Genomic DNA, 27,394 nt, shown 5'->3' on the forward strand with positions numbered 1-27,394 from the left:
TTCTGTGTATTCTGTCTATTCTTACCTGGATTGCCAGTATTACTACTCTTTGCCCAAATCTAGAATATTATTTTGAGTCTCACCCCAAATAATATGTGTAATAGTCAATGTTGATCTGCACTTAGATGGATATTACAACATCTTAGCCTGATTTATCCTGACTTTCTGACAATTGTGTAATTAACTATTGAAATGTAAACAGCAGGTAATTAGACCAGTTACAGAAACGAATTACAATACCAAAACAAAAAAACATAATATTTCACTCAAGTCAACCTTACCAACAAGATTGTAATACAGTCATCAGTAACATTCACATTAACCTACTGGACCTCCGTAGCACAAACAAACAAGATGAAGCAAAGATGATTCACTTTATTTTAAATTATGTTGTAACAGTGAATGAAATCACACATTGTTAAATGTGGTAGCTGCAAACTGTCTGCGTTTACATCCCTCTCAGTCCAATCACTATAGTAGAGGGAGAGAGGAGAGAAAAAGTGTGGGGGGGGAATTAGGTGGAGGTTCAGATCTCCTGTACAGGTATCCTCCTGTAGTTTATCAACCAGCTATAAATTAGAATCAGGTGCACTGGATTAGGCTTGGAGAAAACCGAGAAGATGGTAACTCTCCAGGAGAGAGTCCCCAAGTCCAGAACAGACTATGGGAGGTGCACATTACTACATAGAGCCATGACTATGTGGAACTCTATTCCACATCATGTAACTAACGCAAGCACTAAAATTAGATTTTTTTAAAAACACAAGAATACACATTATGGAACAAAATGTTCCATAAAGCCAAAGTGAAAAGAAATTGCTACAATTTTTTTTTAAAGAACACAAATTAAATAACTAAAATATAGTCATTACATATGTATTCACCCCTTTTGTTTAGGCAATCCTAAATTAATTCAGGAGTCAAATTTGGCTTAACAATTTACATAATACGTTACACGGGTTCACTCTGTGTGAGATAATAGTAAACCGTGGGGTGTTGGGTTGAGCAGAGATTAAAACAGAGAAAGGGAGGTTTTAGTCAGCAAACACAATTTTACTAAGACAGAAAATCACGTAGGTTTGGCTCGGTCATCTTTCTCAGCTTTGGCTCTGTGTCGGTCTCTCCCTTCTCTCTCGCGGTGTGCCATCGTGCTCCCTTTATGTGGCCTCCACGGCTGGTTGGCACTTTCCCCTAGTTACCTCCACTTGGACCTATCTGTGTCGGGGTGCCTGGCTCGTGTACTCAAAGCAGAGGGAGCCAACGTCGCCTCACATACCTCCCCTTTATTACCACCCCCTGGGGTAGACCTCCTGGGATACCACAAGAGGTTGACATGATTAATGAATGACTACCCCTTCTTCTGTCCCCCATACAATCAACATCTGTAAGGTCTCTTAGTCATGTTTTGAATTTCAAGCCCAGATTATTAAACTACAAAGTCAAGAGAGCATTTTGGAAAGCCTCATAAAGAAGGGCAGTGATTGGTAGATGGGTAACAATAACAAAGCAAACATTTCATTTTTAAGCATGGTCAACTTAATAATGATGCTGTGGATGATGTATTCAACTACCTAGACACATGAAAGATAATGTTGTTTTTGAACTGAGCAGCAGGATAGAGAGGAAACTGCTCTGGGATGTCACCATGGTGATATTAAAACAGCTACGTAATTCAGTGGTTGTGATGGAAGAAAACTGAGGATGGATCAACAACATGGTTGTGACTCCACAATAATGACCTAAATGTCATGTATACTCCCTTTCCGGTGCTTGAGGTCAGCAGGCTGCTCATTATTACGCACACCTGTCACCATCGTTACACGCACCAGTGCCTCTTCAGACTGACCTGGACTCCATCACCTGTCTGATTACCTTCCCTATATACAGTTGAAGTCGGAAGTTTACATACACCTTAGTCAAATACATTTAAACTAATTTTTTCACAATTCCTGACATTTAATCCTAGTAAAAATTCCCTGTTTTAGGTCAGTTGGAATCACCACTTTATTTTAAGAATGTGAAATGTCAGAATAATAGTAGAGAGAATTATTTATTTCAGCTTTATTTTCTTTCATCACATTCCAAGTGGGTCAGAAGTTTACATACACTCAATTAGTATTTGGTAGCATTGCCTGTTTAACTTAGGTCAAACGTTTCGGGTAGCCTTCCACAAGCTTCCCACAATAATTTGGGTGAATTTTGGCCCATTCCTCCTGACAAAGCTGATGTAACTGAGTCAGGTTTGTAGGCCTCCTTGCTCGCACACGCTTTTTCAGTTCTGCCCACAAATTTTCTATTTTTATTTTGCCACAACTTTGGAAGCATGCTTGGGGTCATTGTCCATTTGGAAGACCCATTTGCAACCAAGCTTTAACTTCCTGACCGATGTCTTGAGATGTTGCTTCAATATATCCACAATTTTCTGTCCTCATGATGCCATCTATTTTGTGAAGTGCACCAGTCCACCTGCAGCAAATCATCCCCACAACATGATACTGCCACCCCTGTGCTTCACGGTTGGGATGGTGTTCTTCGGGTTGCAAACCTCTCACTTTTTCCTCCAAACATAATGATGGTCATTATGGCCAAACAGTTCTATTTTTGTTTCATCAGACCAGAGGACATTTCACCAAAAAGTATGATCTTTGTCCCCATGTGCAGTTGCAAACTGTAGTCTGGCTTTTTTATGGTGGTTTTGGAGCAGTGGCTTCTTCATTGTTGAGTGGCCTTTCCGGTTATGTCAATATAGGACTCAGTGGCTAAAGATAATTTTGTACCCGTTTCCTCCAGCATCTTCACAAGGTCCTTTGCTGTTGTTCTGGGATTGATGTGAACTTTTCACACCAAAGTACGTTCATCTCTAGAAGACAGAACGAGTTTCCTTCCTGAGCGGGATGACGGCTGCGTGGTCCCATGGAGTTTATACTTGTGTACTATTGTTTGTACCGATGAACGTGGTACCTTCAGGCATTTGGCAATTGCTCCCAAGGATGAACCAGACTTGTGGAGGTCTACAGTTTTTTTTCTGAGGCCTTGGCTGATCTTTTGATTTTCTCCTGATGTCAAGCAAAGAGGCACTGAGTTTGAAGGTAGGCCTTGAAATACATCCACAGGTACACCTCCAATTGACTCAAATGATGTCAATTAGCCTCTCATAAGCTTCTAAAGCCATGACATCATTTTCTGGAATTTTCCAAGCTGTTTAAAGTCACAGTCCATTTAGTGTACGTAAACTTCTGACCCACTGGAGTTGTGATACATTGAATGATAAGTGAAATAGTCTGTCTGTAAACAATTGTTGGAAAAATGACTTGTGTCATGCACAAAGTAGATGTCCTAACCGACTTGCCAAAACTATAGTTTGTTAACAAGAAACTTGTGAATTGGTTGAAAAATGAGTTTTAATGACTCCAACCTAAGTGTATGTAAACTTCCGACTTCAACTGTATGGGTTAGGGTTAGGCTTAGGGTTAGGGGTTAGGGGTTAGGGTTCTCTCTGTTCTGCTGTTACACGCTACTCGTGTTTCTTGTTTTGTTCCTTGTGTTTTTTATTTTAAAAGTCACTCCCTGAACTTGCTTCCTGACTCCCAGAGCATACTGCTTGAAAATAAATCTATGGCAAGACTTGAATCTGAATCACAAAAAAAAAGAATTTATTTCACTTTGACATTACTGAGCATTTTGTTTAGATCGTTGACAAAAAAATGTACAATTAAATCTATGATGTAATCATCAATGTCAATGTCCTTATCCGGGATCGAGGCATTTAAGTCACATCAGAACCAAAATATCCGGGCTCGTGTCATGGATGCAGTTATCAAGACTTCAAAATTGGTTTGTTGATATGTAACAGCCCTCTGTGTGATTTGAAAACAGTTTTGTGAAATATACTTTTGCCTTCCGAAAAAAGGGATTAAATAGGTGTATATTTTTTAAATGTTTTTATATATATATATATATATATATATATATATATATATATATATATATATATATATATATATACCCACTACCGGTCAAAAGTTTTACAACACCTGCTCATTCAATAATAATACATTAATTTTTTACTATTTTACTATACTTTGCTGGTGACACTGTGTGTGGTTTATTTAGAATTCAAGGCACACTTAACCAGCATGGCTACCACAGCATTCTGCAGCGATACGCCATCCCATCTGGTTTGCGATTAGTGGGACTATCATTTGTTTTTCGACAGGACAATGACCCAAAACACAACTCCAGGCTGTGTAAGGGCTATTTGACCAAGAAGGAGAGTGATGGAGTGCTGCATCAGATGACATGGACTCCACAATCACCTCAAACCAATTTAGATGGTTTGGGATAACTTGGACCGAGATTGAAGGAAAAGCAGCAAACAAGTGCTCAGCATATGTGGGAACTCCTTCAAGACTGTTGGAAAAGCATTCCTCTTGAAGCTGGTTGAGAGAATTCCAAGGGTCTGCAAAGCTGTTATCAAGGCGAAGGATGGCTACTTAGATAAATCTAAAATCTAAAATATATTTAGATTTGTTTAACTTCACTAAGGGTGGGGGGCAGCATTCGGAATTTTGGATGAAAAGCATGCCCAAATTAAACTGATTGCTACTCAGGCCCAGAAGATAGGATATGCATATAATTAGTAGATTTGGATAGAAAACAATCTAAAACTGTTAAAATAATGTCTGTGAGTATAACAGAACTGATATGGCAGGCGAAAACCCCAGGAAAATCCAATTATTTTGAAAGGCTGTTTTTCCATTGAAAGCCTATCCACCATACAAAGACTTAGGACCCAGTTCACGAGCTCTGTGGTTTCCTCTACATGTGGCCAGTCTTTAGGCATTGTTTCAGGCTTTTACTCTGAAAAATGAGGGAGATACAGCACTTTCAATCAGTGGCCAGTGGAAATTTCCATTCATCAGCCATGTGTCTGATCAGGAACGCGCCTTACTTGTTTCTCCTTTCCTATTGACGAAACCTTTGTCCGGTTGAAATATTATTGATTATGACAAAAACAACCAGGGGATTGATTTTAAACATCGTTTGGCATGTTTCTACTAACTTTAATTGTACTTAAAAAAAATGTTTAGTCTGGATTTAGTGCACTCGCCTTAAGCATTCCGATTACTGGACAAAACCCGCCAATGTAAACTGAGATTTTTGGATATAAATATGAACTTTATCCATCACGACTGGTCTGCCAACGTAATTGTCCGATGTGGTTTCAACAGGCTTTTCCGGTGCGATGTCACCGAAGACCCATCTGCTAGCCCCGGCCCGCTAGCTTTCTGAACGCCGTTTCTCCCGCTCACCTAGCGTAGTAGCAACTACTGAATGGCTCCCTGACTTATTGCTGCTCATTGGACCCTATGATCACTCAGCTACACAGCTGATGCCTGCTGGACTGTTCACTAACGCACCTCTTTTTGTTTATATGTCGGCCCCAGCCTCCAACTCAAGCCCTGTATGTACCTAACTGACCCTCTCTGCCCATTCATCGCCGTTTACCCATTGTTGTCTTAGCTCCCCTAATCAACACCTGTGATTGCTTTATGCCTCTCTCTAATGTCAATATGCCTAGTCTGATGCTGTCTCGGTTAGTACTTATTGTTTTATTTCCCTGTAGAGCCCCCAGTCCCGCTCAACATGCCTTAGATAGCTCTTTTGTTCCCCCCAATACAAATGCGGAGACCTCTCCTAACTTAACTGATGATGAAACCTCTCTCATCGTCACTCAACGCCTAGGTTTACCTCCACTGTACTCACATCTTACCATACCTGTATATTATGCCCTGAATCTATTCTACCACACCCAGAAATCTGCTCATTTTACTCTCTGTCCCCAACTCACTAGACGACCAGTTCTTACAGCCTTTAGCCGTACCCTTATCCTACTCCTCCTCTGTTCCTCTGGTGATGTAGAGTTTAACCCAGGCCTTGTAGCCCCCAGTTCCACTCCTATTCCCCAGGTGCTATCATTTGTTGACTTCTGTAACCGTAAAAGCCTTGGTTTCATGCATGTTAATATCAGAGGCCTCCTCCCTAAGTTTGTTTTATTCACTGCTTCAGCATACTTCGCCAACCCTGACGTCCTTGCCGTGTCTGAATCCTGGCTTAGGAAGGCCAGCAAAAATTCGGAAATTTCCATCCCAAACTATAACATTTTCCGTCAAGTTAGGACTGCCAAAGGGGGTGGAGTTGCAATCTACTGCAGAGACAGCCTGCAGAGTTCTGTCATAATATCCAGGTCTGTCCCCAAACAGTTCGATCATCTACTTTTAAAAATCCAACTGTCCAGAAATAAGTCTCTCACTGTTGCCGCTTGCTATAGACCCCCCCCCCCCCCCCCCCACACTCCACTGAATTAATTGTCCCCCATTTATCTTCAGAGTTTGTACTGTTAGGTGACCTAAACTGGGATATGCTTATCACCCCGGCCATCCTACAATCTAAGCTAGATGCCCTCAATCTCACACAAATTATCAAGGAACCCACCAGGTACAACCCTAAATCCATAAACACGAGCACCCTCATAGATATAATCCTGACCATCCTTCCCTCTAAACACACCTCTGCTGTCTTCAACCAGGATCTCACCGATCACTGCCTCATTGCCTGCGTCCGTAATGGGTCTGCGGTCAAACGGCCACCCCTCATCCCTGTCAATGCTCCCTAAAACACTTCAGTGAGCAGGCCTTTCTAATCAACCTGGCTCGGGTATCCTGGAAGGATATTGACCTCATTCCGTCAGTAGAGGATGCCTGGTTATTCTTTAACCTCTAGCGTCGAGCAATCCCGTATCCGGGAGCGTAATCATAGCCTCAAGCTCATTACCATAACGCAACGTTTCCTATTCATGAAAATCGCAAATGAAATGAAATAAATGTATTGAAACACAAGCTTAGCCTTTTGTTAACAACACTGTCATCTCAGATTTTCAAAATATGCGTTACAGCCAACGCTAGACAAGCAAGCAAGTTTAGCATGGCATAATGCTATGCTAGGCTGTGCTGGCAGCAGGCAACATTTTCACAAAAATAAGAAAAGCAACCAAATTAAATCATTTACCACCAACTACTTCTCAGATAGAGTTCCATTGTGTCAAATCGGAGGGCCTGTTGTCCGGACCTCTGGCAGTTTCTATGGGGGTGCCACAGGGTTAAATTCTCGGGCCGACTCTTTTCTCTGTATACATCAATGATGTCGCTCTTGCTGCTGGTGACTCTCTGTACCACCTGTACGCAGACGACACCATTCTGTATAATTCTGGCCCTTCTTTGGACACTGTGTTAACAAACTTCCAGACAAGCTTCACTGCCCTCACCCGCCCGCCCGTCTAGCATCACTACTCTGGATGGTTCTGACTTAGAATATGTGGACGACTAAAAATAGCTAGATGTCTGGTTAGACTGTAAACTCTCCTTCCAGACTCATATTAAACATCTCCAATCCAAAATGAAATCTAGAATCGGCTTCCTATTTCGCAACAGAGCATCCTTCACTCATGCTGCCGAACATACCCTTGTAAAACTGACTATCCTACCGATCCTTGACTTTGGCGATGTAATTGACACTCTACTCAGCAAATTGGATGCAATCTATCACAGTGCAATCCATTTCGTTACCAAAGCCCCATACACTATCCACCACTGCTCTCGTTGGCTGGCCCTCGCTTTATATTCGTCGCCAAACACACTGTCTCCAGGTCATCTATAAGTCTTTGCTAGGTAAATCCCTGCCTTATCTCAGCTCACTGGTAACCATAGCAGCACCCACCCGTAGCACGCGCTCCAACAGGTTTATTTCACTGGTCATCACCAAAGCCAATTCCTCCTTTGGCTGCCTTTCCTTCCAGCTCTCTGCTGCCAATGACTGGAACGAATTGCAAACATCACTGAAGCTGGAGTCTTATATCTCCCTCACTAACTTTAAGCATCAGCTGTCAGAGCAGCTTACCGATCATTGCACCACTACACAGCCCAACTGTAAACAGCCCACCCAACTACCTCATCCCCATATTGTTATTTATTTTTTCTCCTTTTCACCCCAGTATCTCTACTTGCACATTCATCTTATATCTATCACTCCAGTGTTTAACTGCTAAATTGTAATTATTTTGCCACAATGGCCTATTTATTGCCTTACCTCCCTAATCTTACTACATTTGCACACATTGTATATATATTTTTCTATTGTGTTATTGACTATATGTTTGTTTATCCAATGTGTAACTGTGTTGTTTGTGTCGCACTGCTTTGCTTTATCTTGGCCAGGTCGCAGTTGAAAATGAGAACTTGTTCTCAACTGACTTACCTGGTTAAATAAAGGTGAAATAAAATAAATAAATAAATGGGCAGCAACCATGCTTTTACAAAATACAGAGATGTGCTGGTTATCAGGGGAAACAGTATTGCCACGTTGTTTTGAATTGAGAGACGAGCTTAAAGTTTTCTTTACTGACCATAATTTTCACTTGTCTGACCGCTTGCATGATGACGAGTTCATCACACGACTGGCCTGTCTGGGTGATGTTTTTCTCACCTGAATGATCTGAATCTAGTATTACAGGGACTCTCTGCAACTATATTCAATGTGCGGGACAATATTGAGGCTGTGATTAAGAAGTTGTAGCTCCACTCTGTCTGCATTAACAAGGACAACACACAGGTCTTTCCATCATTGTATGATTTTTTTGTGTGCAAATGAACTCAAGCTTATGGACAATGTTAAATGTGACACAAACAACTGGATTCGTTATCCCTTTCATGCCCTGCCTTCAGTCCACTTACCGATATCTGAACAAGAGAGTCTCATCGAAATTGCAACATGAGGTTCTGTGAAAATTGAATTTAATCAGAAGCCATTGCAAGATTTCTGGATTGGGCTGTGCTCAGAGTTTCCTGCCTTGGCAAATCACGCTGTTAAGACACTGATGCCCTTTGCAACCACGTACCTATGTGAGAGTGGATTCTCGGCCCTCACTAGCATGACAAATAAATACAGGCAAAGACTGTGTGTGGAAAATGATTTAAGACTGAGACTCTCTCCAATAAAACCCAACATTGCAGAGTTATGTGCATCCTTTCAAGCACACCCTTCTCATTAACCTGTGGTGAGTTATTCACCATTTTCGATTAACAAATAAAGTTGTATATGTAAGATGGCTAAATGAAAAGCTAAATGATTGATTATTGTCATATTATTATTTGTGCTCAGGTCCTATAGGAGCTCTTTGTCACTTCCCACGAGCCGTGTTGTGACAAAAACTCACACTCATTCTTATGTTTAATAAATGTATCGTATAGCGTGTGTGGCAAAGACAATGATGGCAAAAAAACAACATTTGAGAGTGCGCTGACCCTGGTTCTAGAGGGGATATGCAGCTGGAGGTTGAATGTTTGAAGGGGTACGGGACTATAAAACATTTGGGAACCACTGCCCTAGAGCACACAAAAAACTATACATACCTCGGCCTAAACATCAGCGCCACAAGTAACTTCCACAAAGCTGTGAACAATCTGAGAGGCAAGGCAAGAAGTGCTTCTACGCCTTCAAAAGGAACATAGCATTCGACATACCAATTAGGATTTGGCTAAAAATACTTGAATCAGTTATAGAACCCATTGCCCTTTATGGTTGTGAGGTCTGGGGTCCGCTCACCAACCAAGAATTCACAAAATGGGACAATCACCAAATTGAGACTCTGCATGCAGAATTCTGTAAAAATATCCTCTGCGTACAACGTAAAACACCAAATGATGCAGAGCAGAATTAGGTTGATACCCACTAATGATCATAATACAGAGCAGTTCAATTCTACCACCTTAAAGAAACCGATTCCCAAACCTTCCATAACAAAGCCATCACCTACAGAGAGATGAACCTGTAAAGGAGTCCCCAAAGCAAGCTGGTCCTGGGGGTCTGTTCACAAACACAAACAGACCCCACAGAGCCCCAGGACAGAAACACAATTAGACACAACCGAATCATGAGAAAACAACAAGATAATTACTTGACATATTGGAAAGAATTAACAAAAAAACAGAGCAAACTAGAATGATTTTTGGCCCTAAGCAGAGAGTACACCGTGACAGAATACCTGACCACTGTGACTGACCCAAAAGTATGGAACGCTTTGATTATGTACAGACTTAGTGATTATAGCATTGCTATTGAGAAAAGCCGCCGTAGGCAGACCTGGCACTCAAGAGAAGACAGGCAATGTGCAAACTGCCCACAAAATTGGGTGGAAACTGAGGTGCACTTCCTAACCTCCTGCCAAATGTATGATCCTATTAGAAACACATATTTCCCTAGAATTACACAGAGCCATAAAGAATTCAAAAACAAATCCAATGTTGATAAACTCCCATGTCTATTGGGTGAAATACCACAGTGCCATCACAGAGTCAAGGTTTGTGACCTGTTGCCACAAGAAAATGTCAACTAGTGAAGAACAAACACCATTGTTAATACAACCCATATTTATGTTTATTTATTTTCCCTTTTGTACTTTGCACATCATTACAACACTGTATATAGACATATGACATTTTGTGTGAGTGTAATGTTTACTGTTCATTTAATATTGTTTATTTAACTTGTGTTAATGATCTATTTCACTTGCTTTGGCAATGTTAACTATATGTGTCCCATGCCAATAAAGCCCTTACATTGATTTGAGAACTAGGTTGGCATTTATTGGGATCAATATTCTCCTGGAGGCAGCTCTGGATAGTGGTCAGTAGCTGGCCTAGCCCCAAAGTTATACATTCTGATTTTAAACCTAACCCTAACCTTACATTAAGACCAAAAAGCACATTTTTGTTTTCCTAAATTGTTTTACAATATAGCCAGTCTAGAGGAAACTTCTCAGCTCTGTCTCCAGGATAATTTGAACCTGCAAGACAGAGACAATAAGAGAGATAGAGACAGGAAGAGAGATAGAGACAGGAAGAGAGATAGAGACAGGAAGAGAGATAGAGACAAGAAGAGAGATAGAGACAAGAAGAGAGATAGAGACAGGAAGAGAGATAGAGACAGGAAGAGAGATAGAGACAGGAAGAGAGATAGAGACAGGAAGAGAGATAGAGACAGGAAGAGAGACAGAGACAGGAAGAGAGATAGAGACAGGAAGAGAGACAGAGACAGGAAGAGAGACAGAGACAAGAAGAGAGATAGAGACAGGAAGAGAGATAGAGACAGGAAGAGAGATAGAGACAGGAAGAGAGATAGAGACAGGAAGAGAGATAGAGACAGGAAGAGAGATAGAGACAGGAAGAGAGATAGAGACAGGAAGAGAGATAGAGACAGGAAGAGAGATAGAGACAGGAAGAGAGACAGAGACAGGAAGAGAGATAGAGACAGGAAGAGAGATAGAGACAGGAAGAGAGATAGAGACAGGAAGAGAGACAGAGACAGGAAGAGAGATAGAGACAGGAAGAGAGATAGAGACAGGAAGAGAGATAGAGACAGGAAGAGAGATAGAGACAGGAAGAGAGATAGAGACAGGAAGAGAGATAGAGACAGGAAGAGAGACAGAGACAGGAAGAGAGATAGAGACAGGAAGAGAGATAGAGACAGGAAGAGAGATAGAGACAGGAAGAGAGATAGAGACAGGAAGAGAGATAGAGACAGGAAGAGAGATAGAGACAGGAAGAAGAAGAAGAAAATAAAGAAAACGAGAGAAAAGAGACTGGAGGACCTGGATGTGTTTCCAGCTGTCATAGCATGGTGGAGAACACATCAGACAGCCTGCTGAGAGGAAGAGCTGGGTGACTGGTTCTCTGACTGGGTGACTGGTTCTCTGCCTGGGTGACTGGTTCTCTGCCTGGGTGACTGGTTCTCTGACTGGTTGACTGGTTCTCTGCCTGGGTGACTGGTTCTCTGCCTGGTTGACTGGTTAACTGACTGGTTGACTGGTTCACTGACTGGTTGACTGGTTCACTGACTGGTTTACTGACTGGTTGACTGGTTCTCTGACTGGTTGACTGGTTCACTGACTGGTTGACTGGTTCACTGACTGTTTCTGTCACGCCCCGACCTTAGAGATCCTTTATTCTCTATTTTGGTTAGGTCGGGGTGTGACTAGGATGGGCATTCTAGTTTCTTTATTTCTAGGTTGGCTTGGTATGGTTCCCAATCATAGGCAGCTGTCTATTGTTGTCTCTGATTTGGGATCATATTTAGGCAGCCTTTTCCCACCTGTTTGTTGTGGGATCTTGTTTGTGTATAATTGCCTTGAGCACTGCATAACTTCACGTTAGTTTGTTCTTTATTGCTTTTTGCCGGTTCAGGTAATAAAGATGATGAACCCAAACCACGCTGCATTTTTGTCAGATTCTTTGAAAAACGTTCGTGACAGAAGATCCCACCACCAACGGACCAAGCAGCATGCCCAGGAGAAGCAGGGATCCTGGGCCTGGGAGGAGAGCCAGGAGTGGAGGACACCCTGGACTTGGAATTAAATAATGGCAGGAGACAAAAGCCTGTCATGGAAGCAGGTGGAAGCAGCGAAGGAGGGAAAGCGACAACATCGGGGTTCGCGGCCACGACGTAGGCCCAAGAAGCAGCCTCAATTTTTTGGTGGGTGGGGGCACACGGGGTGGTCGGTGACGCTGAGGAGTGAGTTAGAGACCATGGAGGAAGCGTTGGATAGATTGAGAGAGAGTGAACAGAGGGGTGAGATAGAGACCTTCGAGGAGTGGTTGGCGAAATGTGAAGAGAGTGAAGCGGAAGAGCTGTTGGTTTGGCTGGGGAGGCGAGACATTCGCCCTGAGGAGCGTGTTAGCCGTCCAATGCCACCTGTGTCACCTCCCCGTATTCGTCCCGAGGAGCGTGTCATCTGTCCGGTACCATCTGTGCCGGCTCCACGCACCAGGTCTCCGGTGCGCCTCCACAGCCCAGTACGTCCTGTGCCAGCTCTCCGCACTTGCTTTGAGGAGCGTGTCATCGTTCCGGTACAATGTGTGCCGGTTCTACGCACCGTGTCTCCAGTGCGCCTCCCCAGCACAGTACGTGCTGTGCCAGCTCTCCGCACTTGCTTTGAGGAGCGTGTCATCGTTCCGGTACAATGTGTGCCGGTTCTACACACCGTGTCTCCAGTGCGCCTCTACAGACCGGTGCATCTTGTGCCAGCTCTCCGCACTTGTCGTGTGAAGGTTGCCATCGGTCCAGGTCACGTTGTGCCAGCTCTACGCTCCAGACCTCCAGTGTGCCTCCACAGCCCAGTGTGTCCTGTGCCAGCCCCCCGCACTTGCCGTGCAAAGGTTGTCATCTGTCTAGGACACATTGTGCCAGCTCTACGCTCCAGACCTCCAGTGCGCCTCCACAGCCTGGTACGCCCTGTGCCAGCTCTACGCACCAGGCCTCCAGTGCGTCTCCCCAGCCTGGTACGCCCTGTGCCAGCTCCATGCACCAGGCCTCCAGCGACAGTCTACAGTCCAGAGCCTCCAGCGATGGTCTGCAGTCCAGAGTCTCCAGCGCCGGTCTGCAGTCCGGAGCTTCCAGCGACAGTTCCCAGTCCGGAGCCTCCAGCGACGGTTCCCAGTCCGGAGCCTCCAGTGATGATCCATAGCCCGGAGCCTCCAGTGATGATCCATGGTCCAGAGCCTCCTGCGAGGGTTCCCAGTCCAGACTCTCCAGTGAGGGTTCCTAGTCCAGAGCCTCCTGCGAGGGTTTCTAGTCCGGAGCCCCATGCGAGGGTTGCCAGTCCGAAGCCTCCACTGAGGGTTCCTATTCCAGAGCCTCCTGCAAGGGTCCCAGTCCAGAGCCTCCTGCGAGGGTTCCTAGTCCAGAGCCTCCTGCGAGGGTTTCTAGTCCGGAGCCCCCTGCGAGGGTTCCCAGTCCGGAGCTTCCGGCGACGATCCACGGTCCGGTTCCTCCGGCGACGATCCACGGTCTGGTTCCTCCGGCGACGATCCACGCACCAGAGTCGCCACCAAAGTGAGCGGATCCACGAGTGGAGCGGGGTCTACGTCCCGCACCGGAGATGCCACCGAAGCTAGATGCCCACTCGGACTCTTCCCTATAGAGTCAGGTTTTGCGGCCGGAGTCCACACCTTTGAGGAGGGGGTACTGTCACAACCTTAGAGATCCTTTATTCTCTATTTTGGTTAGGTCAGGGTGTGACTAGGGTGGGCATTCTAGTTTCTTAATTTCTAGGTTGGCTTGGTATGGTTCCCAATCAGAGGCATGGGATATGGGATCATATCATATTTAGGCAGCCTTTTCCCACCTGTTTGTTGTGGTATCTTGTTTTTGTATAGTTGCCTTGAGCACTGCATAACTTCACGTTCGTTTGTTCTTTATTGTTTTTTGCCAGTACACGTAATAAAGATGATGAACCCAAACCACGCTGCATTTTGGTCCGATTCTTACAACAACGTTCATGACAGGTTCACTGACTGGTTGACTGGTTCATTGACTGGTTGACTGGTTCAATGAATGGTTGACTGGTTCAATGACTGGTTGACTAGTTATCTGTCTGTCTGTTTGTTACTGTTGTTGGTGTGTGTACTAAAGGTCCAACGTAACCGTTTTTATCTCAATATCAAATCCTTTCACCATAGAGACAGGCCCACAGAGTTGTACCACTATAGAGGCAGGCCCACAGAGGTTTAACACTGTAGAGGCAGGCCCAAAGAGGTTTAACACTATAGAGACAGGCCCACAGAGGTTTAACACTATAAAGACAGGTCCACAGAGGTCTAACACCATAGAGACAGGCCCACAGAGGTGTAACACTGTAGAGACTGGCCCACAGAGGTTTAACACCGTAGTTGCAGGCCCACAGAGATCTAACACCATAGAGGCAGGCTCAGAGAGGTTTAACATTGTAGAGACAGGTCCACAGAGGTTTAACATTGTAGAGACAGGCCCACAGAGGTTTAACACCATAGAGGCAGGCCCACAGAGGTTGAACATGGTAGAGACAGGCCCACAGATGTTTAACACCATAGAGGCAGGCCGACAGAGGTTTAACATTGTAGAGGCAGGCCCACAGAGGTTTAACACTGTAGATGCAGGCCCACAGAGGTTTAACACCATAACGGCTGGCCACAGAGGTTTAACACCATAGAGACAGGCCCACAGAGGTTTAACACCATAGAGGCAGGCCCAGAGAGGTTTAACATTGTAGAGACAGGCCCACAGAGGTTTAACACTATAGAGACAGGTCCACAGAGGTCTAACACCATAGAGACAGGCCCACAGAGGTTTAACACTGTAGAGGCAGACCCACAGAGGTCTAACACCATAGAGACAGGCCCACAGAGTTTAACACTATAGAGGCAGGCCCAGAGAGGTTTAACATTGTAGAGACAGGCCCACAGAGACTTAACACCATAGAGGCAGGCCCAGAGAGGTTTAACACTATAGAGACAGGTCCACAGAGGTCTAACACCATAGAGACAGGCCCACAGAGGTTTAACACTGTAGAGGCAGACCCACAGAGGTCTAACACCATAGAGACAGGCCCAGAGAGGTTTAACACTGTAGAGACAGGCCCACAGAGGTTTAACACTACAGAGGCTGGCCTAGGGAGGTTTAACACTATATAGGCAGGCCCACAGAGGTTTAACACTATAGAGGCAGGCCCAGAGAGGTTTAACATTGTGGAGACAGGCCCATAGAGGTTTAACACTGTAGAGGCAGGCCCACAGAGGTTTAACACTATAGAGACAGGTCCACAGAGGTCTAACACTATAGAGACAGGTCCACAGAGGTCTAACACCATAGAGACAGGCCCACAGAGGTTTAACACTGTAGAGGCAGACCCACAGAGGTCTAACACCATAGAGACAGGCCGACAGAGGTTTAACACTGTAGAGACAGGCCCACAGAGGTTTAACACTATCGAGGCAGGCCCAGAGAGGTTTAACACTATAGAGGCAGGCCCAGAGAGGTTTAACATTGTAGAGACAGGCCCATAGAGGTTTAACACTGTAGAGGCAGGCCCAAAGAGGTTTAACACTATAGAGGCAGGCCCAGAGAGGTTTAACATTGTAGAGGCTTTCCCACAAAGGTTTAACACCATAGAGACAGGCCCACAGAGGTTTAACACTATAGAGACAGGCCCAGAGAGGTTTAACACCATAGAGACAGAACCACAGAGATTTAACACCATAGAGACAGGCCCACAGAGGTTTAACACCATAGAGACAGGCCCACAGAGGTTTAACACCATAGAGACAGGCCCACAGAGGTTTAACACTATAGAGACAGAACCACAGAGGTTTAACACTGTGTAGCAGTGTAACACCCCTCCTGTCTGATGTATTAACAGACTGCGTCTAATCCCTCATGGTTAAGTCAACGTGGTTCTCCTATTACTGCTACTGCTCTGTCAAGGATTAGAGACTCTATTTCAGACTGATTGGAAGTCTTCCGTTTGGCCGTCAGTAAGGATCTGGGACATGGATCTAAAGTCTTCACCAGTCCGTACTCTCAGAACAACATCGGCCATTAGCTCCACAACAACAGTTTCATCCTGCTCTTTCTGCTGTGAGAAATATACAGGCCAGGTATGAAACTGGACTTGCAGTAGAAATTACATGCAATGGTTTTGAATAGGGTCTCGAAAAACCCCACAAGGTAAGATGTGTGTGGTCATGACGAAGCATGGTGGGGTATTTCATTGTTAACTCAGCAGTAGAAGGCCAGGTATAGACTGGATGGATATTAGCAGTGGCAGGTTGATTATGTCTCTCTGAGTGGAACCTCATTACAGACCAAGGTCCCTGGAAACACTACGCTGACTCAACTACAGGGGAAATAATTCAAAAACGCAAAAAAAAAACACAAAAAATACCACCAAATTAGACAAGCCTTCAGTGGCTGAATCAGCAGCAGCAGTCGTCCAATCAGACTTTGATTCCTACAATTGAGTTCCTGACGCCACCTCTGGAAAATACATAACCATCTCGTCATAAACATGGTTCTTTCTCAGATATTAAAAAGTTCATTCTAAGACTTATCAACAAATTAAGTTTGTGATTGTGTTATCTGATTGTAAGTACATTTCTAGGCTCAAAACAGTGCTTTTATTATTTCAACAGAATGACAATAATTAATTACATTTCCATCATTTTAACAGACAGGAGCAGAATATAAATGAACTAAGGTCTATTTATATCATGAAATGTAAAAAGGGAATAGTTAAAGTTTTAACCAGATGGATCTACTTGATGTCCACATGGATTTATCTCTGACTAGCCCTGCCACTGATGCCGCTCTGATGCCACTCTGATGCCGCTCTGATGCCACTGATGCCACTGATGCCGCTCTGATGCCACTCTGATGCCACTGATGCCGCTCTGATGCCACTGATGCCGCTCTGATGCCACTCTGATGCCACTGATGCCGCTCTGATGCCACTGATGCCGCTGATGCCGCTCTGATGCCGCTCTGATGCCACAGATGCCGCTCTGATGCCACTGATGCCACTGATGCCGCTCTGATGCCACTCTGATGCCACTGATGCCACTGATGCCGCTCTGATGCCACTGATGCCGCTCTGATGCCACTGATGCCACTCTGATGCCACTGATGCCGCTCTGATGCCGCTCTGATGCCACTGATGTCGCTCTGATGCCACTGATGCCACTGATGCCACTCTGATGCCACTCTGAAGCCACTGATGCCACTCTTATGCCACTGACGCCAGTGATGCCACTCTGATGCCACTGATGCCGCTCTGATGCCACTCTGATGCCACTCTGGTGCCACTCTGACGCCACTCTGATGCCACTCTGATGCCACTCTGATGCCGCTCTGATGCCGCTCTGATGCCGCTCTGATGCCGCTCTGATGCCACTCTGATGCCACTGATGCCGCTCTGATGCCGCTCTGATGCCACTCTGATGCCACTGATGCCACTCTGACGCCACTCTGATGCCACTCTGATGCCACTCTCATGTTGAGCCAATACATGGGGGTTTTGAGTGCATCCTATGCTGTGCATCTGCTGTTTTCTAGTGAATCTGTTCACTTGCCTGTCGACTTTGGGGAGACAGTGACCTTGCCTGCCAGTCCTTCCCAGAGGGCCAGAATTCACCATGTTAGTTTGGAGAGGTTACAATGGAGAAGGAACACATGGCTTAGTTAGGGAGCTGCTGGAGTAGAGGGCGGCTACCTGCCAAATCGTAAGACATTATCTGAAGTTCTGGTTCAAAGCTAGTTATTAATAGTTTGTCTATAAAGACCTTTAAATCAACTGTTACCAGATTTAACAGGGTTGGTTAGGTTTCCACTTGCCTCTAAAGGTGAGTTTAGTGCTCAAGCATTCTAATTGGTGGGTTCAATGACAATAGGGCGTGTTGTGATTGGCCCCACTTGCAGATAGGGGGAGATCGCGGACGTCAGGTCTCCCCAGTATGAAAATGTGATGCAAGGGGTAGGTCACGCTCTGAATACTGGTTTCTATTTTATATTTTACAATGTGTACAAGTTTGCTGAACGTTACTCATTTATATTTGTGTGGGTATATGGTACCTGTTAGGGATTGAGGGGCTTTCTGGGATGTGCTTTGGTATATGATTGCTGTATATGACTGTGTTAGTTAGCATGCACCGATGTAATGGTCACATAAGCCCATTGCTAACACAGTTGTTTTCGTGCTACAGATTTTACCATCGTCAGCCATCAACATCATTAAGCCCGGCACAACTAAGGTGCTGTTTCCTGTTTAACTACAGATAATAAATAATAACTCAACTGGGACCACTGGCTGGGGTGATTTATTTGAACAAAACACAACGCAAGGAGAGTACAATTAACATCTGTTACACAAACACACAGCACCATTCATATTTCATAAGACTTGCAGTTTACATGTAAATTTTTCAACAGTCTATAAATAAAGCAGGGAATAGATGAGGATGTGTGATGATGTCAGCTGCTCAAGTCCTTTGTGGTTCTCTACATGACCGCAGTATCTCCTGAAGCCTACACTGCTCCCATGTCCCATTTCTCTGTCTCTACCTCTCTCTCTCTCTCTCTCTCTCTACCTCTACCTCTCTCTGCCCCTCTTTCTCTCTGCCCCTCTCTCTTTCTACCTCCCTCTCTCTCTCTACCTCTTTCTATCTCTCTCTACCTCTCTCTCTCTACCTCCCTCTCGCTCTACCTCCCTCTCTCTCTACCCCTCTCTCTCTACCTCTCTCTCTCTCTCTCTCTCTACCCCTCTCTCTCTCTCTCGCTCTCTCTACCCCTCTCTCTCTCTCTACCTCCCTCTCTGTCTCTCTACCTCTCTCTCTCTACCCCTCTCTCTCTCTACCTCCCTCTCTCTCTCTACCCCTCTCTCACTACCCCTCTCTCTCTCGCTCTACCCGCTCTCTCTCTACCTCCCTCTCTCTACCTCTCTCTCTTTACCTCTACCCCTCTCTCTCTCTCTACCCCTCTCTCTCTACCCCTCTCTCTCTCTCTCTACCTCTCTCTCTCTACCTCTCTCCCTCTCTCTCGCTTTACCCGCTCTCTCTCTACCTCCCTCTCTCTACCTCTCTCTCTTTACCTCTACCCCTCTCTCTCTCTCTCTACCCCTCTCTCTATCTCTCTCTTACTGTCTATCTCTTTCTCTCTACCTCTCTCTCTCTACCCCTCTCTCTCTCAATTCAATTCAATTCGCTTTATTGGTATGACATAACAATGTACATATTGCCAAAGCTTATTTTGGATATTTACAATATAAAAAATAAATAAAAATGAGATTCAAATTGTCAACGGGACAACAGTAACAACAATAACCAAGTGTCAAAATAACCATACATTCAACAATAACAATAAGTATACAGTAGAGGACATGTGCAGGTTGATTGGTCTGTCAGACACTGTCCCTCATCTTATGGCAGGCAGCAATGTAGTGCGCTGCCAACCCACAGCTCTCTGCATCCTCCCCCAACAGGACGGGTAGCCTATCCTCATCAGAGAGGTCTTTGAAACCTTGAATAAGGGTTTCAAATTTGGGAAAATGACACTCTCTAATTGTTTTATATTTTTGCAGCTCCGTCTCAGGTTCTGCTGTTGTTCTGCTGTTGTGCAGTGGTTGCACAGCCTTTCCTCTACAGGGAGCCAGGTTTTCCTGTGTCTACCCTTCTCAATGGCAAGGCTGTGCTCACTGAGCCTGTACTTTGTCAAGGTTTTTCTAAGGTTTTGATCAGTAACCATGGTCAAATATTTAGCCACGGTGTACAGTCGATTTAGGGCCAGATAGCACAGCCTTTTGCTTTGTGTTTGTGCTTGTGTTTCCCAGTAAGCAATATAGTTTTGTTTTGACTGTGTGGTAATTTGGTTTATCCTGATTGATTGGATGTTCTGGTCCTGAGGCTTCAGTGCGTTAGTAGGACAGGTTTGTGAACTCAGCCCCAGGACCAGCTGGATGAGGGGACTCTTTTCTTTGCTCAGCTCTTGGCATTGCAGGGCTTGGTAATGATATGAGAGGGGGTCACTGTATTTTAGATGTTTCCAAAACTTAATTGCTCTTTTTTGAGTTTTTATTATTAGTGGATATTGGCCTAATTCTGCCATGCATGCATTGTTTGTAGTTTTCCTCTGGACATGTAGGAGAATCTTACAGAACTCTGCATGCAGGGTTTCAATGGGGTGTTTGTCCCATTTGATGAAATCTTGTTTTGCAAGTGGACCCCACACCTCGCTGCCATAAAGTGCAATTGGTTCAATGACATATTCAATTAGTTTTAATGGCGTAGAATGCCCTGCGTGCTTTCTCTCTCAGCTCATTCTCTCTCTCTCTCTCTCTCTCTCTCTCTCTCTCTCTCTCTCTCTCTCTACCTCTCTCGCTACCCCTCTCTTACTGTCTCTCTTCCTCTCTCTCTCTCTCTACCCCTCTCTCTCTCTCTCTTACTGTCTCTCTCTTACTGTCTCTCTCTTTCTCTCCTTCCTCTTGCAGGAACTGCTGACACACTCCAGCCACATGAGGTCTAGCATTGTGTTGCATTAGGAGGAACCCAGGGCCAACCGCACCAGCATATGGTCTCCAAGGGGTTTGAGGATCTCATCTCGGGTACCTAATGGCAGTCAGGCTACCTCTGGTGAGCACATGGAGGGCTGTGCGGCCCCCTAAAGAAATGCCACCCCACACCATGACTGACCCACCGCCAAACCGGTCATGCTGGAGGATGTTGCAGGCAGCAGAACGTTCTCCACGGCGTCTCAAGACTCTGTCACGTCTGTCACGTGCTCAGTGTGAACCTGCTTTCATCTGTGAAGAGCACAGGGCGCCAGTGGCGAATTTGCCAATCTTGGTGTTCTCTGGCAAATGCCAAACGTCCTGCACGGTGGACGTCGGGCCCTCATACCACCCTCATGGAGTCTGTTTCTGACCGTTTGAGCAGACACATGCACATTTGTGGCCTGCTGGAGGTCATTTTGCAGGGCTCTGGCAGTGTTCCTCCTGCTCCTCCTTGCACAAAGGCGGAGGTAGCGGTCCTGCTGCTGGGTTGTTACCCTCCTACAGCCTCCTCCACGTCTCCTGATGTACTGGCCTGTCTTCTGGTAGCGCCTCCATGCTCTGGACACCACGCTGACAGACACAGCAAACCTTCTTGCCACATCTCGCATTGATGTGCCATCCTGGATGAGCTGCACTACCTGAGCCACTTGTGTGGGTTGTAGACTCCGTCTCATGCTACCACTAGAGTGAAAGCACCGCCAGCATTCAAAAGTGACCAAAACATCAGCCAGGAAGCATAGGAACAGTTTTCACAGAAGTGTGATTGACTTGGAGTTACATTGTGTTGTTTAAGTGTTCCCTTTATTTTTTTGAGCAGTGTATTTTCGATAATATATTTTAAAAACAACCTGAGGATTGATTATAAAAAACGTTTGACATGTTTCTGTGGACATTATGGAAACTATTTGGAATTTGTCTGCGTTGTCGTGACCGCTCTTTCCTGTGGATTTCTGAACATAACGCGACATACAAATGGAGGTATTTTGGATATAAAAATAATCTTTATGGAACAAAATGAACATTTGTTGTGTAACTGGGAGTCTCGTGAGTGAAAACATCCGAAGATCATCAAAGGTAAACGATTAATTTGCTTTTTTTGCTTTTCTGATTTTTGTAACCAAGCTACCTGATGCTAAGTGTACTTAATGTTTTGTCATGCGATCGACAAACTTACACAAACGCTTGGATTGCTTTCACTGTAAAGCATAATTTCAATATCTGAGACGACAGGTGGATTAACAAAAGGCTAAACTGTGTTTTGCAATATTGCACTCATGAATATGAATATTTTTTATAATATTATTTGACTGAGGCGCTATGCTATTCAGCGGTTGCTGATTACAATTATCCCGCATAAGGGATGGGTAGCGTCAAGAAATTAAATTTGGGTCAGTCACAGTGGTCAGGTATTCTGCCACTGTGAACTCTCTGTTTAGGGCCAAATAGCATTCTAGTTTGCTCTGTTTTTTTGTTAATTCTTTCCAATATGTCAAGTAATTATATTGTTGTTTTCTCATGATTTGGTTGGGTTTAATTGTGTTTCTGTCCTGGGGACTCTGCATACATTATTTGGTGTTCAACATTGTACACAGAGGATATGTTTGCAGAATTCTATTTGCAGAGTCTCAATTTGGTGTTTGCTTCATTTTGTGAATTCTTGGTTGGTGAGCGGACCCCAGACCTCACAACCATAAAGGGCAATGGGTTCTATAACTGATTCAAGTATTTTTAGCCAGATCCTAATTGGTATGTCGAATTTTATGTTCCTTTTGATGGCATAGAAGGCCCTTCTTGCCTTGTCTCTCAGATCGTTCACAGCTTTGTGGAAGTTGTTTAAGCCGGGGTGTATATAGTTTTTTGTGTGCTCTCGGGCAACGGTGTCTAGATGGAATTTGTTGTCCTGGCAACTGGACCTTTTTTGGAACACCATTATTTTTGTCTTAGTGAGATTTACTGTCAGGGCCCAGGTCTGACAGAATCTGTACAGAAGATCTAGATGCTGCTGTAGGCCCTCCTTGGTTGGTGACAGAAGCACCAGATTATCAGAAAACTTTAGAGATTTGACTTTAGATTCTAGTAGGGTGAGGCCGGGTGCTGCAGACTGTTCTGGCGCCCTCGCCAATTCGTTGATGTATACCTTCAGCTAGCTCCTTTTGTTCTCTCTCCCTGACCTTCAGCTAGCTCCTAAATCAAATCAAATCAAATGTTATTTGTCACATACACATGGTTAGCAGATGTTAATGCGAGTGTAGCGAAATGCTTGTGCTTCTAGTTCCGACAATGCAGTAATAACCAACAAGTAATCTAGCTAACAATTCCAAAACTACTACCTTATAGACACAAGTGTAAGGGGATAAAGAATATGTACATAAAGATATATGAATGAGTGATGGTACAGAGCGGCATAGGCAATATACAGTAGATGGTATTGAGTGCAGTATATACATATGAGATGAGTATGTAAACAAAGTGGCATAGTTAAAGTAGCTAGTGATACATGTATTACATAAGATGCAGTAGATGATAGAGTACAGTATATACATATACATATGAGATGAATAATGTAGGGTATGTAAACATTATATTAGGTAGCATTGTTTAAAGTGGCTAGTGATATATTTTACATAATTTCCCATTATTAAAGTGGCTGGAGTTGAGTCAGTGTGTTGGCAGCTGCCACTCATTGGGAGAGGGAACAATAGGAGCTAGCTGAAGGTCCTATTGTTCTCTCTCCCTGACCTTCAGCTAGCTCCTATTGTTCCCTTTCCTTGACCTTCAGCTAGATCATATTGTTCTCTCTCACTGACCTTCAGCTAGCTCCTATTGTTCCCTCTCCCTGACCTTCAGCTAGCGAGGTATGTTCCTCCTCCCTGACCTTCAGCAAGCTCCTATTGTTCTCTCTCCCTGACCTTCAGCTAGCTCCTATTGTTCTCTCTCCCTGACCTTCAGCTAGCTCCTATTGTTCCCTCTCCCTGGCCTTCAGCTAGCGAGGTATGTTCCCTCTCCCTGACCTTCAGCTAGCTCCTATTGTTCCTTCTCCCTTGCCTTTAGCTACCTCCTATTGTTCCCTCTCCCTAACCTTCAGCTAGCTCCTATTGTTCCCTCTCCCTGACCTTCAGCTAGCTCCTATTGTTCCCTCTCCCTGTACTTCAGCTAGCTACTATTGTTCCCTCTCCCTGACCTTCAGCTAGCTCCTATTGTTCTCTCGCCCTGTACTTCAGCTAGCTCCTATTGTTCCCTCTCCCTGACCTTCAGCTAGCTCCCATTGTGCCCTCTCCCTGATCTTCAGCTAGCTCCTATTGTTCTCTCTCCCTGTACATCAGCTAGCAAGGGATGTTCCCTCTCCCTGACCTTCAGCTAACTCCTATTGTTCCCTCTCCCTGATCTTCAGCTAACTCCTATTCTTCCCTCTCCCTGACCTTCAGCTAACTCCTATTGTTCCCTCTCCCTGACCTTCAGCTAACTCCTATTTTTCCCTCTCCCTGACCTTCAGCTAGCTCCTATTGTTCTCTCGCCCTGTACTTCAGCTAGCTCCTATTGTTCCCTCTCCCTGACCTTCAGCTAGCTCCTATTGTTCTCTCGCCCTGTACTTCAGCTAGCTCCTATTGTTCCCTCTCCCTGATCTTCAGTTAGCTCCTATTGTTCTCTCTCCCTGTACATCAGCTAGCAAGGTATGTTCCCTCTCCCTGACCTTCAGCTAACTCCTATTGTTCCCTCTCCCTGACCTTCAGCTAGCGAGGTATGTTCCGTCTCAATGATCTTCAGCTAGCTCCTATTTTTCCCTATCCCTGACCTTCAGCTAGCTCATATTGTTCCCTCTCCCTGACCTTCAGCTAGCTCCTATTGTTCCCTCTCCCTGTACTTCAGCTAGCTCCTATTGTTCCCTCTCCCTGACCTTCAGCTAGCTCCTATTGTTACCTCTCCCTGACCTTCAGCTAGCTCCTATTGTTCCCTCTCCCTGACCTTCAGTTAGCTCCTATTGTTCCCTCTCCCTGACCTTCAGCTAGCTCCTATTGTTCCCTCTCCCTGACCTTCAGCTAGCTCCTATTGTGCCCTCTCCCTGACCTTCAGCTAGCTCCTATTGTTCCCTCTCCCTGACCTTCAGCTAGCTCCTATTGTTCCCTCTCCCTGACCTTCAGCTAGCTCCTATTGTGCCCTCTCCCTGACCTTCAGCTAGCTCCTATTGTTTTCTCTCCCTGACCTTCAGCTAGTGAGGTATGTTCCCTCTCCCTGTACTTCAGCTAGCTCCTATTGTTCTCTCTTCCTGACCTTCAGCTAGCGAGGTATGTTCCCTCTCCCTGACCTTCAGCTAGCGAGGTATGTTCCCTCTCCCTGACCTTCAGCTAGCGAGGTATGTTGTCCTTGGCGCCGCTATTTTTCAATATAAAAACGTGGTAATGTTACACAATGCTGTATATTCTGAGCTCTCTGTATTCTGTATATTGTTTATTATATAGTCTGTATATTCTGTATTCTATATTCTGTGTTCTCTGTAGTCTGTATATTGTTTATTATATAGTTTGTATTTTCTGTATTCTGCATTCCATATTCTCTGTATATTCTGTTTTATATATTCTATATTATGTATATTGTGTATTCTGTATATTCTGCATATTCTTTATTCTTTATATTATGTATTCTGTATATTCTGTATTCTGTAGATATATGTATATTCTGTATTATATATATTCATTATGATATATTCTGTTTTCTGCATATTCTGTATTGTATAATAATTAATGTTTACCTTTATATTTGACTATATGGTGGGAAAAGCAATATTTACCTTCATGAAGTAATGTTTACCTTTATGTTTGACTATATGGTCAGAGAAGTAACTGAAGTACTTCGGACACTTGATGGTGATGACCTCTCCCACCCTGGCAGACGGCCAACAAGCGATGATATCCCACATCCCTTGACAACCTGCCCAGAGAAAGAGAGACATGAAAATTAGGATTATTGTAGACACACACACACACACACGCACACAGACAGACAGACAGACAGACAGACAGACAGACAGACAGAACAGCCTGTTTGTCCATGGTGTCTGGAGCCAGATGAGAATATTCACAACACAGAGAGAGTTATCCTGCCAGCTCTACCACATGCTCTCAGACAACAAAAGTTTGGACAGACCTACTCATTCAAGTATTTTTCTTTACTTTGACTATTTTCTACATTGTAGAATAATAGTGAAGACATCAAAACTATGAAATAACGCATATGGAATCATGTAGTAACCAAAAACAAATCCAAATAAATTGTATATTTGAGATTCTTCAAAGATGTCACCCTTTGCCTTGATGACAGCTTTGCACACACCTTGGCATTCTCTTCACCTGGAATGCTTTTCCAACAGCGTTGAGTTCCCACATATGCTGAGCACTTGTTGGCTGCTTTTCCTTCAGTCTGTGGTCAAACTCATCCCTAACCATCTCAATTGGGTTGAGGTCGGGTGATTGTGGAGGCCAGGTCACCTGATGCAGCACTCCATCAATCTCCTTCTTGGTCAAATAGCCCTTACAAAGCCTGGAGGCTGGTTTTGGGTCATTTTCCTGTTGACAAACAAATTATAGTCCCACTAAGTGCAAACCAGATGGGATGGTGTATCACTGCAGAATGCTGTGGTAGCCATGCTCGTTAAGCGTGCCTTGAATTCTAAATAAATCACACACAGTGTCACCAGCAAAGCACCCCCACACCATCACACCTCCTCCATACTTCACGGTGGGAACCACACAGGCGGAGATCATCCGTTCACCTACTCTGCGTCTCACAAAGACACACTGCTTGGAATCAACATTTTTAAATGTGGACTCATCAGACCAAAGGACAGATTTCCACCAGTCTAATGTCCACTGCGCGTGTTTCTTGGCCCAAGCAAGTCTCTTCTTCTTTTTGGTGTCCTTTAGTAGTGGTTTCTTTGCAGCAATTCAACCATGAAGGCCTGATTCACACAGTCTCCTCTGAACAGTTGATGTTGAAATGTGTCTGTTACTTGAACTCTGTGAAGCATTTATTTGGGCTGCAATTTCTAAGTCTGGTAACTCTTATGAACTTATCCTCTGCAGCAGAGGTAACTCTGGGTCTTCCATTCCTGTGGCGGACCTGATGAGAGCCAGTTTCATCATAGCGAGTGATGGTTTTTGTGAATGCACTTAAAGAAACTCGAAGATCTTGACATTATCAGGATTGACTTACCTTCATGTCTTAAAGTAATGATGGACTGTCATTTCTCTTTGCTTATTTTAGCTGTTCATGCCATAATATGGACTTGGTCTTTACCCAAATAGAGCTATCTTCTGTATATAGAGAGAAACCATAGAGATATAGAGCAATACCATAGAAAAGAGATATAGTGACATACCATAGAGATAGAGATATAGAGAGAAACCATAGAGATAGAGAGATACCATAGAGATA

The 27,394-nt window shown here is 44.5% G+C and overlaps 1 protein-coding gene across 1 annotated transcript in view; it reads right to left on the reverse strand.

The window, feature by feature from the left end:
• LOC139366648 (vasoactive intestinal peptide receptor 1b) overlaps positions 1-27,394 on the reverse strand; it is a 319,811-nt gene that overhangs the window by 212,291 nt on the left and 80,126 nt on the right. The window contains exon 3 of the mRNA XM_071104323.1: positions 25,772-25,891. Coding sequence (XP_070960424.1) covers positions 25,772-25,891 — 120 coding nt within the window. The remainder of the gene's footprint in view (positions 1-25,771; positions 25,892-27,394) is intronic.

This window comes from Oncorhynchus clarkii, chromosome 15 (genome assembly GCF_045791955.1).
Source record: "Oncorhynchus clarkii lewisi isolate Uvic-CL-2024 chromosome 15, UVic_Ocla_1.0, whole genome shotgun sequence".
NCBI lineage: Eukaryota > Metazoa > Chordata > Actinopteri > Salmoniformes > Salmonidae > Oncorhynchus > Oncorhynchus clarkii.